This window comes from Diadema setosum, chromosome 2 (genome assembly GCF_964275005.1).
Source record: "Diadema setosum chromosome 2, eeDiaSeto1, whole genome shotgun sequence".
In the NCBI taxonomy this organism is placed as follows: Eukaryota; Metazoa; Echinodermata; class Echinoidea; order Diadematoida; family Diadematidae; genus Diadema; species Diadema setosum.
Window position 1 is genome coordinate 23,173,555 of NC_092686.1, and position 15,243 is coordinate 23,188,797.

Here is a 15,243-nt window from a genome sequence, read left to right on the forward strand (position 1 = left end):
TCTACTTCGTGATGATAATCGATGTACAGATGGGTTGTTGTTGTTGTTGTTGTTGTTTTGTTTTCTGTGGTGCGCAAAAAATGCATTGGCTTCCACCGAACTCGATGGCCCCTAGGAATCCTCTGTCGTCGTGTAGAGCTATCGTTGTAATCGATCGTCTTCATAGCCCGCCGCAGCATAATGCAGGGAGTCGTTCATTCAGCATTTGCATAGTAGTGTGTGCTATGCACATGTAGTACGTAATCCGCCGGTGTGTGTAGTCGTGTGCGTTTCGAACGTATTTTGTATTGTCATTCTTTATCTCGGCAGTACGAAAGGACATCATTTCGATTTTACTGGTATCTACCGTTCGCGTTCGAGAAGCTCGCCAACTAGTAGGAGTATCGTAAGGTTCACACCTAGTAAAAGCATCACTTGAGATAAGGAGAAGCAGAATATATTGCTCACTACAAAGTACATCATGTCGTCAGATACGAATCCCGTGAAAAATTTCCTGGCAGGAGGCTTCGGAGGTGTGTGTCTCGTTGCGGCTGGGCACCCGCTGGATACGATCAAGGTGACCTACAAAAGCCGGGTAGATTCTACCTACGGTGTTTAACCATTCATACATAGACGTCGGGGCGGGGGTCTTTATTTTACAATTATGTGGAGAATGCTTGTTTCTGATGTATATTTCTGACAATAATACATGGCAGCGAACTGGCACGTTGAAAATGCTTCTTTTCTTATATTCTTTCTTTCCCATTTCGTAAATGTATTCATGCGACTGAATTTTTAGTGCAAGCTAGCCCTTTAGCGCGCCGCGGCCCCTACTGCCTGCAACTCAGCTGTGTTTTGTGTTAACGTGTGTTGTTGTGCAGTGAGTCTGCCCTTGGCCTCCCGGTTCCTGGCCTGACTAGCTAGTACTAGTACTACTACTACTACTACTACTGACTACTGCTGACTACTACTAACGTTAGAGAGTGTGCTACAATTGTACTAAAGTTGCACTGCATATGAAAAGCCACCCTTACAGCATCAACCAGGGAGGTGGAAGTGTCTTCCACAATCCCTGCGTCATCCGCGTCAACTGTACCTGCGGGAACGCGAGTACACTGTATGACCCCGTTTACAGTGTGGGGCTGGGCCGAGCCGCGGCCGAGCCCAGCCTCAAATGCGAGGCCGGGCCCCGCAATTTTGTCCGTTTACACTGCCGGGCTCGGCCGCGCTTTTGATTCAAACCTTTCAATGTTTTGTCGTAGTGGCGCTCTGCTTGTAAACAAATGCAATTTGGTATTGTCTGGTTTTCAGACCCTTTGCCAAATGAATTCCGTGGCGACGGGCAAAGGCCTTTGCCGAAGGAAAGAATCCTTTGCAGGACAAAACCACCTTAAACTATACTAGTTTTCGACGTTGAGGGGGTTAATATCCTGAATAGCGAAAGATACATGCAGAGGGTTTGGAAGCCAGATTGAAATTGGCCGTGCAATTGGCCGCGCATTTGGCCCAGTTTGCGTTTACACCAAGAAAAGGCCGGGCTCGGCCGCGGCTCGGCCGTGGCCGAGACCACCTCCAGAGCGAGGCCAAATGCGAGGCCAATTTTGGCCTCGCATTTGGCCTTTTGCGCGTTTACACTTAAACGGGGCTGGGCACGGCCGCGGCCGAGCCTCGCACTGTAAACGGGGTTTATGTCATGTGTATGTGCAGTTTGATCTAACTTAAACAATTAAAGGGATGATGTGATATACATGTAACAAGACTCTAACATGTTAGTTATTGGTTGACATGAGGATTCAGCTTTTAACTTTTTGCGAGATGTACAAAACCAAGTTTTGCACTTGGTTGTGTTGTACTTAGAAACCACTATCTGTATGAAATGTTGAAGAGCGTAGAGTCTATTAAAGTGTAAGAGGAAGTCAAAGTTTATTTCATGAAGATCGCTTTTAAAATGGCTGAGATATCCAAAATGTAAAACAAAGTGATCTAAAAAAAAGTGGGTCCCACCTTTTATTAGGATTGTTTTGTTTCGGATATCGGCCTGTTCGAAACACCAATTTTCATTAGATAAACTTTGAATTCTTCTCAGAAGTATGCTCTTCCATATTTCATGAGAGGTTTCGCATCTTAAAAAAAAAAAATCATATAGAAGGTCTAATAATATACAAGTAGAGATGTACAAGCAAGGTGCTTTTTTCACCCCTATGGGTCAAAAGTTTCATGAAGTAGATTCATTACTGTCTGTTTAAAATATCTTACTCTTCATTGCAGGTGCGACTTCAAACACAACCTACAGGCCCTGGAGTCAATCCACTATACAAAGGAACATTTGATTGTGCAGCGAAGATAGTCAGAAATGAGGTATGTGCAAATGCAAGTAGCATGTTTCACTGGACAGTAACTTTAACAGAAAATACGGTGCTCACACATGATTGTACACAGTACTTAAAAAATGGTATTTCAACAATGAAACATACAAGTGTAGGCATAGAATGCATGAAATATACATTATGTGTCATTTGAACTATGCATATTCAGATCAACTGAAATTTGAAGATTTTTTAATGTTAACCAAGATGCCAGATCTATCAAAGTGTACACAGGACACTCATGAGTTTCTTGGTACTTTTTAAAATCTTAAACTGTTGCCTCTGAGCTGTTCAGATTTCCTTATAATCATGATTAACACTTTGTGTAGTCAGTGGATTAAAGAATAAGAAAGAAAGATAAGCTAACCTCAAAGAGTATATGTACAGATGAATACATGAAGGGCAACTGCAGTACCCACTTTCTGTTGGTTGATTAGATGCAGAAGGCATAATGTTCGATTTGTTGCTTTAATTGTTTTCCTTCTGTTCGGTTTTCTACCACACCAGGGCTTCAGAGGTCTATATAAAGGCATGCTGGCGCCCATCCTTGGTGTCACACCCATGTATGCTGTCTGCTTCCTGGGATACAGTGTCGGCAAAAGCCTGCAGACACCCAGGCTACCTAATGGAGAGTTTGCGTAAGTGGGCACTTCCTTTTTGCCTCTTGCTAGGTACATTGTATGTATGTATGCACGCCTTTCCTTAGTGACTTATGAATTCATAGTTATGGTGCCAGTCCTACCTCATTATTCAGGATGTGCATACTTTAATCCAGTAAGTTCTGGGTGAATGTTGCTGCAGACAACTTATCATCAGCTAAGATCAGCTTATCAAATAATCAACTCTGGATTTAAACTGTACCTCTTGGAGAAAATTAAGATAGAGCTGGTTAAATTTGTTAAATCTGCACGAAGATCATTATGAGAAATTTACAAAAATGTGCTGTTCTAAGAAAGAAACAGGAACTCTTCTCTCCAACCATGTTTTGCCAATGTAGGAACCAGTTCCTTATTTAGTACTAAAGAGGTTTGTCAAAAGTCTGCAACTAAACCAACAATCTTAAATGACCAACAAAGGATTCCGATTCCGCTTTAAAAAAAAAAAAAAAAAAAAAAAAAACTTTTTTTGGCTATACCCAATAACATACTGTCAAAGAATAGTAAAATTTGTAATAGGTGCAACACTAAAACACAGGATTGTGTCTTTGGGAGATTTTATGGGTTAAGGAGGGGGTCATGTTTTACCCTGTCACCTATTGTTATGTGAAAGCAAACCCACAGTATTCACAGCTTTCAAAGCTGACATACAGTCCACCAGCACAAAGATAGATACTGTATGTATTATTTAAACCTTATTTATCAAGTTTCACCGTGAAGACTTGATTTTGCTGTGTTTATTTCCCTCATAAGAATTCAAATTTGAAGATCCGTGGAAAGGATATTGCAATGTTGCCATATATTGCATTTTGATATGAGAGAAGTTGCTTGTGTTATGTGACTGACCGTGGCAGTTTCCAATAGGAAGGTGGCATAAAGGGTGTATTGAATATTGTCGTGCTTACTCATCTGTGACGTAAAGTGACTGTAATATTTAGCATTTTTATACTGGATACTTGTATCTCCTGATTTGATTTCTGCAGGCCAGATCAGCTGTTCCTGGCAGGCATGCTGTCCGGTGTGTTCACCACTGCCATCATGGCTCCAGGAGAGCGCATCAAGTGCTTATTACAGGTGCAATTACGTCTCTTTGCTTCCAACGTCAATTTCCTCTTTCCCATCCTGACCGCATGTGCATCTGATATGTCTGGTACTCAAGATGTGCTCCACTTCTATGCCTTCATCAACACTGCCAAAATTTTGGCGGACATTTTATAGTATGACCATCCATACATTTGACCCAGATCTTGTTAACATGATTATTAAACCCTTCAATGTATTCTTTTCTTAAAAATGGCATGACTTTGAGGCATATTACATGGCATGTAGATGCACTGTTAAACCTAAGTATGGGCAAACCCTCTGGTATCTAAGGTCACACACTTCAAGTGATAATTGTAGTCATAGTAAAAGTCCCTAGACATTGCATTTTGAAGAAAAATGTAATTTTCTGGCCATATCTTCAGATGGAAATGTCTAGTGATAGGATACTGTAGGAAGGAAAGAATATTACCACACAGTTTTCAGGTGACATGATATGGATGACAGGTTGAAGGTTAAAGGTCACTGAATTCTGCAATAATTGTTGTGATGTTTTTCCAGCCAAAAACTTCAGTTTTGAAAGTCCAGTAGAAGTGTTGCATTGTAAGAAGGATGAAGACAAATTCAGTATAATTTCTTCATTCATAGGGGATAAAAGGTCAATCATGAAAGTCAGAAGTTGAGATGGATTATAGTCAGATATGTACCGGTAATATATTGAAATGAAGGAGAATATTTGTGCCAGGATGTAGCAATCACATAAGAAGGCAGAGGTCCCTGCCACGTCATTGCTAAAGTACACTTTATATCCTGCACTTCGTTCTTTTGTCTTCTTTGTGTATGTTTATGTTTTTGTTTGCTTGTGGGTTTTTTTTTTTTTTTTACCAATTATACCTCCCATGAAAATTGAGACTTTGCAACTTTTAGGGGCTTTATCAAAGACTTCACTGTCACCACTTCTGGTACTCACAAAACTACTTTATGGGTTGGTTTTTGCAGTATATAAAAAAATACTGATAGTTCTAGAATGTCTTTCACCATTTTTTTTTTCTTTTACACACCAGCTATGTGGTATCTATAATTAGTCATATTCAGCAGTCTTTATAGTTGCTCAAAGAACTCAGCAGTGTTCAAGAAATTTTCATCAGGCGAACAAGGGGTAAGATATTAAAATCATCACATGTTATAAGGATTGCTCTCCTAATATTTGAAATTGTTCTTATGAGACCTACCTGCAAAACTAAAATGAAACAAAAATAAAGCAAAAAAACAAACAAACAAACAAACAAAACAAAACAAAACAAGGTTGTCATTTGAGGAATTCCCAGAGATAAAAACTACAATGGTGCGAGTAGATGACGGTAGATTGTGGTGTCACTTCATTGGCTAACAGATCCAGGCAGCATCCTCTGCTGAGGCCAGGTACGCAGGTCCCCTGGACTGTGCCAAGCAGATTTACAGGGAGTCGGGTCTTTTCCGGGGACTTTACAAGGGCACCATGGCTACACTGCTCAGAGGTACGTTTCACTCTCTCAACATGAATTCTATCCCAATACATTCCTTTCCAGAAACATCTATGATGTATTGGTCCTCTCCGTCTCTATCTCTCTTTCTCATCCTTGCTGTTTTGCTTTTTCTGTCTGTTTTGCTTTACCGTTGTCATTATTGCTTCCTATGCTATTCTGCCTCTTGATTACTAATACTTTATATTACAATCTAAAAATATTTTAAAGGATGGTATACTTCTGGTTGAGATGAGGGTTCAGGTTTGAACTTTTTGTGTGATGATTGGAAACAAGTCACATGAAATATTAAAGAGCATATGATTCTAAAAGCGATTCAAATTTTATTTGATGAAAATTGGTTTTGAAATGGCTGAGACATCTAAAAACAAAGCAAAATCAATGTGGTCCTAATAAAAGGTGAGAGCCACCTTTTATTAGGACCACTTTGTTTTTAGATATCTCACCTAATTCAAAACCAACTTTCATCAAATTAACTTTGAATTGCTTTTAGAATCGTATGCTCTTTGAAATTTCATGAGTGGCACTTAGAAATGTATGCGCTGTATTATTTCATGAGTGGTTTCCAGTGAATATCTCACAAAAAGTTAGAACCCGAATCCCCATCACAACCATGCAGAACTTTACCATCCCTTTAACCCTGATGCTTGAATCATTGTTTCAACCCTGAAAGGACCCCATTTATGTTTACTCATCTCAGCTTCCAGAGTGCTATGTTCATGTATACATCAGGACATGGTAGGCTCAACATTTTCAGGCTTCTGTGCAATTAACAGACAGCCACTGTCTATGCCTCTTTATCCTTGGCAAATAGTGAAGCAGGCACCACCGGTTCCATTGTTTACATACAATGTATTAAATCCCGCAGTCTGGCATTCTTATTTGAGTGTGTGTTTAATATTCATATTTTGCGGGATTGAACTTCTGAAAACACAATAGACACATGTAAGTGAGAAGCATTTTAAAAATGAGATTATGCCCTCTGTATCATAATCCTAATATGAATCTGATAGTAGTATCACAATTGCTTTTACTACTTCAGTTTTTAGTATCGTTATCATAATGATGTATTAGCATGCTGTCCGAAATGTTCATGAATTAAATCACCAGAGTGCCAGACAGGTATCCAGTCCATAGAAGAGTTCTACGGCACTTTTGCACTATTTGAGTTGATGTGGCCAAATTCAAAGTTGACTTTGTAGGAAGCAAAATATCAAAATTGAAAAAGTATTGTCACATAATTTTGACATTATACAGTGTACAACATTTCACATAAAATTCCCCTTGAGCATGGTATTGCATTAATATAAATGTAAGATTTGCTGGTAAAATTATGCAGGCCCACCCACCTTCTCCAACCTTGGAACTAAAATGACACAATTAAGCATGTTAGATCCAGCCACTCACAGATTTTCACTGATTTGACACATTCAACAATAATTTTCTACAGCAGTGTTTGTTTGTTTGTTTTTTGACACAATACCAGAAACTCTGAAAGCTTGTTGTAGAATCACATACACGTAGCTCATATCTTCCAACTACAAACATTGCAAATCAATATCTGTATGTGTGTGAAATGACCTAATTTTGTATTTCTGTCCACCATCACTCATAGATGTTCCAGCCACGGGTACATACTTCATGACATATGAGCTGCTCAAGAAGGCACTGACACCAGAGGGCAAGTCGTAAGTTGCGAAATTTCAAGGTGCCCATGACAAAGGAAAGTGTTGTGCGCTTCCAAATGCCAGTTTTAGAAATTTGATTAACAGAGATTAGATAAACAGACAATCTACCTTTACACATGGCATACCAAGTTATCAGTTTTCATAGAGCAGTGAAGTTTGTTGCAGAAGATTGTGATCAGCTATGACGTGCCGCATTACAAGTATATTCACATTTTGATTATTCCCCCCCCCCCCCCCCGACCTTGCAGCATAACAAAGTGTTCAATTCATTTTTGTTGCAGAACTTTGTGCAAAATTTGAATATGTTTATAGTAAACTGCTCCTGTACACTGCTCAAAAAGAAAAAGAAAAAGGGCACTTGTGGGCTGTGGTTAATACCCTGTACACCATTAATTTTGCAAATTGGGACTTGTATGACAGTTGTTTGTTTTGATGACAGTGGAGAAATGAAAACCAAATTAATATTCCTTTTCAAGAGAAAAGTTTGAAATTTTTCACCTTTAAGATTACATTGTTTATATGTTTCTTTGCTTTTCTGTCATGGGAGATGATGTTTTTGTGAGTTGTCAAGTTTGAGAAAAAAAGACCAAAAACATTGAAATATTGAATGGGTGTTGCACTGTAGATGTCATGAACAGATGAATTGAAGATCTCTGTTTCTTTCCCCAATCAGGCCCAGTGATCTGAGTGTGCTGAGTGTGCTGTTTGCTGGTGGTATGGCTGGCGTTTTCAACTGGTCTGTGGCCATCGCTCCAGACACGCTGAAGTCAAGACTACAGACAGGTATTCAAACCTTCAATGCAGTATTTACTAGAATATATAATTCTTCAACAATTTCCTAGAATGCACTTACCAAGAACTTTTAGCTTCACTTACAAAGTGTGTGTAAGTATGTGTATCCGTGAAAACCGTTTTGGGGAAAGAAAAGTTATTCTTTGATGTCACCACACTATCAATCCACAGTGAGTCATGTACATTACATGCACATGTATATCTGTAATCAGATATGATTTGCTACCAGTCCATAAAATCAAAATGGGCCTTGTACACTGTAGTGTGTCATAAAAAGGTGTATTTTGATTAATCACATACTGAATGAGGAGTTCATAATGTAGACATACATGTATAAGCCAAGCTCTTCTGTTACCTTACTTTCTCCATTTCACAGTAAAAGTTGGGCAGCTCCTGACAGCTTTATTCAAGCATTACTTTGGCCGTATTTAAGCATAATCAAGGAAGTGGACATGTAGTGGAATGAATTACAGTTTGATTTGTGTGCAAACCAACTTGGACAACCAACCTTGTCGAGATGATTAATATCCAGGGGAAAGTTTCACAAATGTTGTCAGTTAGTGACAACTGTTTTAGGCCACTGAAATCCTTGCATCTGATTGACAGAACAAATTTATCATCATTGACACCACACTTTATGAAATGCCCCCCTGGATGAATATATTGACAGACTAACCTCAAGTTACTCCTTTGCCATGTCAAAACTCTTTATAGCTCCTGAGGGCACCTATCCAAATGGCATCAGGAGCGTCTTTGCAGAGTTAATGAAGAAGGAAGGACCCCAGGCCCTCTTCAAGGGCCTAGCTCCCGTCATGATCAGGGCATTCCCAGCTAATGCAGTGAGTATAGATGCACGCATTCCACCTGGATGTAGCTCAGAGAGCACCATGTGTGTTCAATGAGATGGCTGATTATTATTCAGAAGAACAAAATAGTTTATTGTGACAAGTTGTGGAAGTTTAGCGCAAAATGTTTTAATGTTATTATTTGTTTTGATGCTGAATTTATATATGTATATATTCACATGTATATATATGAATGTGGATAGATAAGGTTATTAGATAGATGACAAAAAAAAATTGATAGGTGTACAAATGTAAATAGATCTAAGAATGGATAGATAGATAAAATGACAGAAATTCCAGAAGCTTTGCGTAATAGCAAATATTGTCCCTAAGAGGCAAAAAGACTAAGTTCTCACACTCTGGCAAATCAGTAGTTTTCGTAGTAGCAGTAACCTTCTATGCCATAGAGAACTACCCAGTAACTACAATCAAATCTGTGCCAGTTGTGTTGATAAAAGAAATGCAGAAGAAACTCTACCATCAGCAGATTGCATCTTAAAGTGTTCGAATAGTGGAAAAGAAAGTGTAGTGTCTGTTCTGATGAGACTACAAGGAAAAGCCAACAATTGTATGTGAAATATCATGCAAGGTGCTATGTAAATGCTTGCTCGATTGCAAGGGGCAAGTGAAAATCAAAGTCGGGCAAGTGTTTTGGACCAATGACAAAAAAAGTTTTGAAGCCACCTTCTTTTCACTCACCCCCCCCCCCCTTTAAATCCCACAAAGTTAGCCATGCAGAAGCCAAAAGATAATGACTGTTTTGTGATGCATAAGCACTGATTTTATTTCAGCAACTTCCCAACACTTACAATGTATATGAAGAAGGCACCAATACAACACCAACACTCGATCAAACCAAGCTTGTTACTCCATTGTGTCTATTGTACATGAAACAATGTGTATTGTTTATTCAAGTGATTGTGTTTAATGAAGTGCTTGCCTTTCAAAATCATTTTCCTGTGTATTTTAACTTTCTTTCGCGCAAGTGAAATTCATATTAGGGCAAGTGTTTTAATAGCAACAATTTGAAAAATTTGCTTGTCGGACCGAGCAAGTGGGAAAAAAAAAAGTTATGCAGCACCCTCTCATGTCCAAGTTGTATCATGTAGGGAACATCAAGCAAAAAGCATGAGATGTTATTTTTCCTGTCCTTTTTCTCTCTTTCTATCGTTTCCTCAGTTTATTTCTGTATCTACCAGGTGTGATGATATATATGGTATAAATTCTTGTTAGTGATGTGCTGCTAGAAGTAACTCAGAGATCACTTGATAACGTGTCTTCGCAATATGTTTCTTGTACGTCTTTCGATTCAATGTTAACAGCACTCATAAATTAACATACATGGAGTCAGTGGAAAGTTATGACCATTATGTATGTATCTAATCTCTCCCTTCTCTTATTCTCTCATCTGCACTACAGGCATGCTTCTGCGGATTCGAACTTGCCATGAAATTCCTTACTTGGGTAGGGATGTAGTACAGAGATGCTTTTGAACAGAACCACACTGTCAAGGGCGAGAAAGATTAAACACGAGGTGAATGATTTTCGTACAGATGGCCTCTGTACACAGTGAGAATTAAAGTGCAGTATTTTCAGATTTTTCTCAGTGTTCTGTACCTCAGCTTCCCCAAAAAATCTTATGTCATCATCAAAATACCAAGGAATTCTGTATTTCTGCTGTGCATATAAGTAAACCAAAATGTAAATCATTTGTGAGATGTTCTCCCACAAGAGCTGATGTGGGGTATGTGACTTTTAAGAGAAGTGAGCGTGATATATTGGCTGGGATTGTTGATCACAAGCATCTGCCAAGGGTGAACTGAACAATCGAGTGCCATGTCTGAAATGCCATTCGTACATGAGTACACATTATTCAAGAATGTAAGTACCATTTCGAATGCTTCCACCAGCCCAGCAGGTGGATAGTGATGGTACAATTTACTGTACGTAGTCATGAGGATAATGACAGGTTTGATATCAAACTGTGCTTGTAACCAATGAAAGTTGTCTCTATTTTATTTAATACAAGGTTGCCCTCTGTGAGGTAGCCACAATTTCCCTGATAAGCTGCTGGTTTCTTTGTTAGCAGCACATCTGTAAAGACATATAGTTACCTGGTCTGTGATTCATGACGTGGATCAGCTCTTTGTAGAAAGAAAAATGTTGGTAGACATTCCATTCTTTGCAGGTAACAACAGGAAATACTAGTGCAAGGCTTGGCATTAACTTCATTCTCTGATGGCCCATTCGGGCCACTGAAATTTTCAAACCTGAAATTTGGGTAGCACAAAAAAAGAAATGTAGTGGCCGAATTAAAATGAAATATTGATATTCATTTTGAATTTGAGCTGCCCGATCGGGCCACCAAAAGGAAACCTTTTTGGAATTTTGGTGGCCAAAAGGTAACCTTTTTGGAATTTTGGTGGCCCAACCTCAATATTTAGTGGCCCTGGGCCACCGGAATGGCGAGCCCTGACTAATGTCACTCCTAATAACAAGACATGACTGATGCTGTATTCATTTTACACTTTTAAACTTGAGCATGAAAAATTTGGTTGCCAATACTTGTATCTGAGCCTATAAGGAGAGCGAGAAAGACAAAAATATATACGTATATCAGTCAGAATGTTACATTGGTATGTCAACAGAAAGTATGTGTTTCCCTCCTTATTTCAGATTCGAGAAGACAAAAACTATTTAGAATCTTACCAACAGATTTGTCAAGTTGTAGGACACTGGCATGTATGCATGTAGGACATGCGGCGGGGATGATTCATTTGCTTTAGATGTTAAATAAGTTCAAACGTCAGCATAAATCCACAAACAGTGTTCGCACCAGTAACAAGTTACCAGTTCAACTGTTTGAGACGTAAAATGCATCGAGCGTTCAAAAGCGAGCCAATCCTATGCATACTGTACTATACCATACCAGGTTTGGAGTGTTTGAGCGCTCATTGGGAGAAAACATACCTCACGAGTGATTTAAAGAGGGGGTCACACATTTTGTAGCAACAGAGTCGTGCGCCTGACATCCTTATGCTACTTACAGGTGTCCCAAACAAGGAAAATCAACCCTTTGTATTATGACATGTGTGTGGAACACACATTCCTCTCGTGCCAACTTCTGGTACGGTTATAGTACACTTTAGAGCACACCGTGAAGTGGTCCACGTTTGGCTTGGTATAGTATGATACGGTAGATATTAGGAGCATTCAAGTGCTCCACTGGTGTGGGTATGGTACAGTACTCTTTAGGAGAGCACTCGAATGCACGCTTACATGGAACAGAGTACCAATGTAGCATCTTGGTATCTCTGTACCATATAAAGTTAACACACATGTATCCTGTTACGTGTACTATGCATTGTAGAATGGTCTCCAGAGAACTGGATATCAGTTATTGAACACATTACTCCTGTACTGTAAACTGGTGGGATCAGTAAAAATGTTTGAGAGATATTCACTTCTTACAATGATAATCAGGTAATACTATTATAATGGTAGATAACATAAAATCTCCATATGCTGACCCAGTTCAATGAAGGGATAGGGCTGCATTGTATGGAGACAGCCTATATTTGAAGGAGTTATATGTGATATTAGGAAAACAATGTTGGGGCATGGAGGTTCCACAAGTTAGACAGACTTGACATTGACTCCTTCAGGACAGATTGCATTTCTGTGGATTTAACACATACAGTATATTACAATGTATGTGCAGATCCTAGCCAGAGTGTGCTTGGGACAAGCTCTAAATGTGTTGCAAAAACTCTGGCACACTGATTTGCTATCATGACAATAGGGCTTCCAAAAGCATGCAAAGACTCATTCAATATGCAGTAATGGCATCAGCAAAATCGTAAATAAGTATGTAGACTTATGATTTGTGAATGAATGTATGATGTGTGCATAGCCTGTGTAAAGTGGGCTTTTCATGTGGAGCAGCCAGTCATGTGGAATGTCATAATTGCTACACCAAACACATACAAAGAACATTGGTGCCATATTTTATCTACCCTGTATTCAGGATGTAGAATAAAAATTATAGCTTAACCATGTGTCAAGTTTGAAAGACTTGAGCTTCATGATCCATCATGGTGAAGGCATCTTAGGATGTTGTGTCAAAATGAAGAGGTGAGAAAACTGCAGTAGAATGTGATCATCAAAACCTCTGAAATAGCGACATAGCTGTGAGTGACCACTTTATACCATACACACTTTCTTCCTCTCATGGGAAATGGTTTGTCAGCCTGGTGATATTTATTCACAGATAAGTTGTACTGGCACTTCTAAATTGACTTCTTCAATTGACATCTAAACAATGTCAATATTCCTGCCATGGCAATTGAATATTATTGTACATACAGCCCAATTAGTTCAACAACTTATGAAATTGAGCCAACTCAATGCAGTGTCTTTAATGACACCATGCCCAGAATGGTAATACAGTGGAACCTCACTTTAACAAGGTTAATAGGAATAGCAAGATAACGGATGTTCTGTAGCAAGGTACAAATGGGAGATCCTATCACTATTATATTCTTTCGTTTTCATCCCCGATATGACAAGATATTCAAGCAGCGTGTTATAAGGAGGTTTTACAGCATTTTTGTCTCAGATTTTAAACATAGAATGAACAAGAAAAGTGATTTTTTGCATGGATCAGGGATTTGACAAATAAATGCTGCTGGTCTTGAAATACAGTAGGTTTGTGCACCTGATGGTTTTGGATGAAACAGTTTCAGGGGTTTGCGCAGTAGCCATTGGAAGCAACTAAAACAAAAAAAAATGTGGATTCGAAATTGATAACCATCAGTTGTACAAATATTAATTCATTCTGATCACTGAACAGTCTTTATGTAGTATTTTGATGACTGAAATATTTTCTGATACTGATGCAGTATAGTCATGTTCAGCATCAGTGTATATGACGGTAGTGTTCAATGCTAAAAGCAAATATACATGTGTGTAGCAGCATTCATACAGCCCAGACAAGGTAGAATCCTCTGCAGTGTCTACACACCAAATACCACACAGCACTTACCTCACTTTTATGCCTCATTTAACCCCGAGTCCAATCCAGAGAGCCAGATTATGGCGAACTCCACATGCATAGTTGCACGATGTATTCACATGTCGATATTGTCAATGTCTCATCTCTTTAATCACTGTAACAGCTGTCATTTTCGTGTGAGTTTAATTTTTCATGAATTTCATGAAGCACTGTTGGGCCGCAAATTTAACGATTCGCACAAATACCACTGCCTGGTCTTGATCACATAAAGTGGTGAAGTGCATGGACAGGCATTAGTGCACTTTACGATGGCCTCAGTGTCAAATCGTGAAAAGAACATCTCACGAAAATGTCAGTGATGTCATCTGCAAAAATACTGTATCTGTACGTGAAAGTAACAGCTTTTACAGTGTTCTTTCAGTCATTGTGTGTGTGTGTGTTCTTTTTGAATTACTGACCAGAGAAAGTTACTTGCAACTTCAGATCTCTGTAAATAGAAATGTTCCAAGAATTATCAATTAAGGTATATATATTCTGTGATGTGCATATATACATATTATGGTGTTTCATACGGAATGTTTACACTTTTGTAATATGTATAGCTTGTATCGTGGAGAGATCTATACTTCTCATGGTCAGTGCAGCATTGATCTTGGGGAATACATTGAATGGTGACCATTCAAATGAAATAAAAGAAAAAAATAATTCATCAATGTCAACCGTGTGACCATTGAGTTTTTTAGTCGTTTTTGTTTTGTTTCACTACAGTGCACTCCCGTTATAACGAACACGGTTATAACAAAATTCCGGTTACAACTAAATACAAATCCAGGTCGCAAAATTATTGGCTCTATGTTTTTTAATTTATTGTTTATTTGTTTGGTTACATTGTATAACAAAATGTCGATACAATGTATAACGAAAGAGAACTGCTGGTCCCAAGGACTTTGTTATAATGAGAGTCCACTGTATCACCTTCTTAGTCCCTCCCCCATCATTTTTTCCCCTGTGGCATTCTGAATCAGAATAGTAAACATCATGTATTTTATAAGCGCAATTCTCATTTTTTACCTTTCTTAAATCCTTAAATCCTGACATACATTTGATGTCCACTTTTGTACTGATAAAGTTTCCAATGATGTGCATATTAAATTGACAGTCATTGCAATTTACCATCATTTGGCTGTATCACTCAGATAGATATGGCCTGTGAAATCCTCAAAGACCCCTCATTAACCTACATTTTGTAAATGATTGCCACTACATGTATTACTCTTCGGCTAGATAATTTCGCCCTCCTGAATGCTTGGTTGCAGGTTTCATTTTCTTTGTTCACAAA

The 15,243-nt window shown here is 38.7% G+C and overlaps 1 protein-coding gene across 1 annotated transcript; it reads left to right on the plus strand.

Moving 5' to 3' along the window:
- Positions 1-247: 247 nt before the first annotated feature.
- Positions 248-10,933, plus strand: LOC140246234 (mitochondrial carnitine/acylcarnitine carrier protein-like). Its single transcript, XM_072325690.1, has 9 exons — positions 248-556; positions 2,248-2,337; positions 2,853-2,983; positions 3,985-4,075; positions 5,436-5,559; positions 7,181-7,253; positions 7,927-8,036; positions 8,760-8,884; positions 10,310-10,933. Exons 1-9 carry the CDS (start codon positions 461-463, stop codon positions 10,364-10,366), a joined length of 897 nt encoding a protein of 298 aa, XP_072181791.1. The 5' UTR covers positions 248-460; the 3' UTR covers positions 10,367-10,933.
- The last annotated feature ends 4,310 nt before the right edge of the window (positions 10,934-15,243 follow it).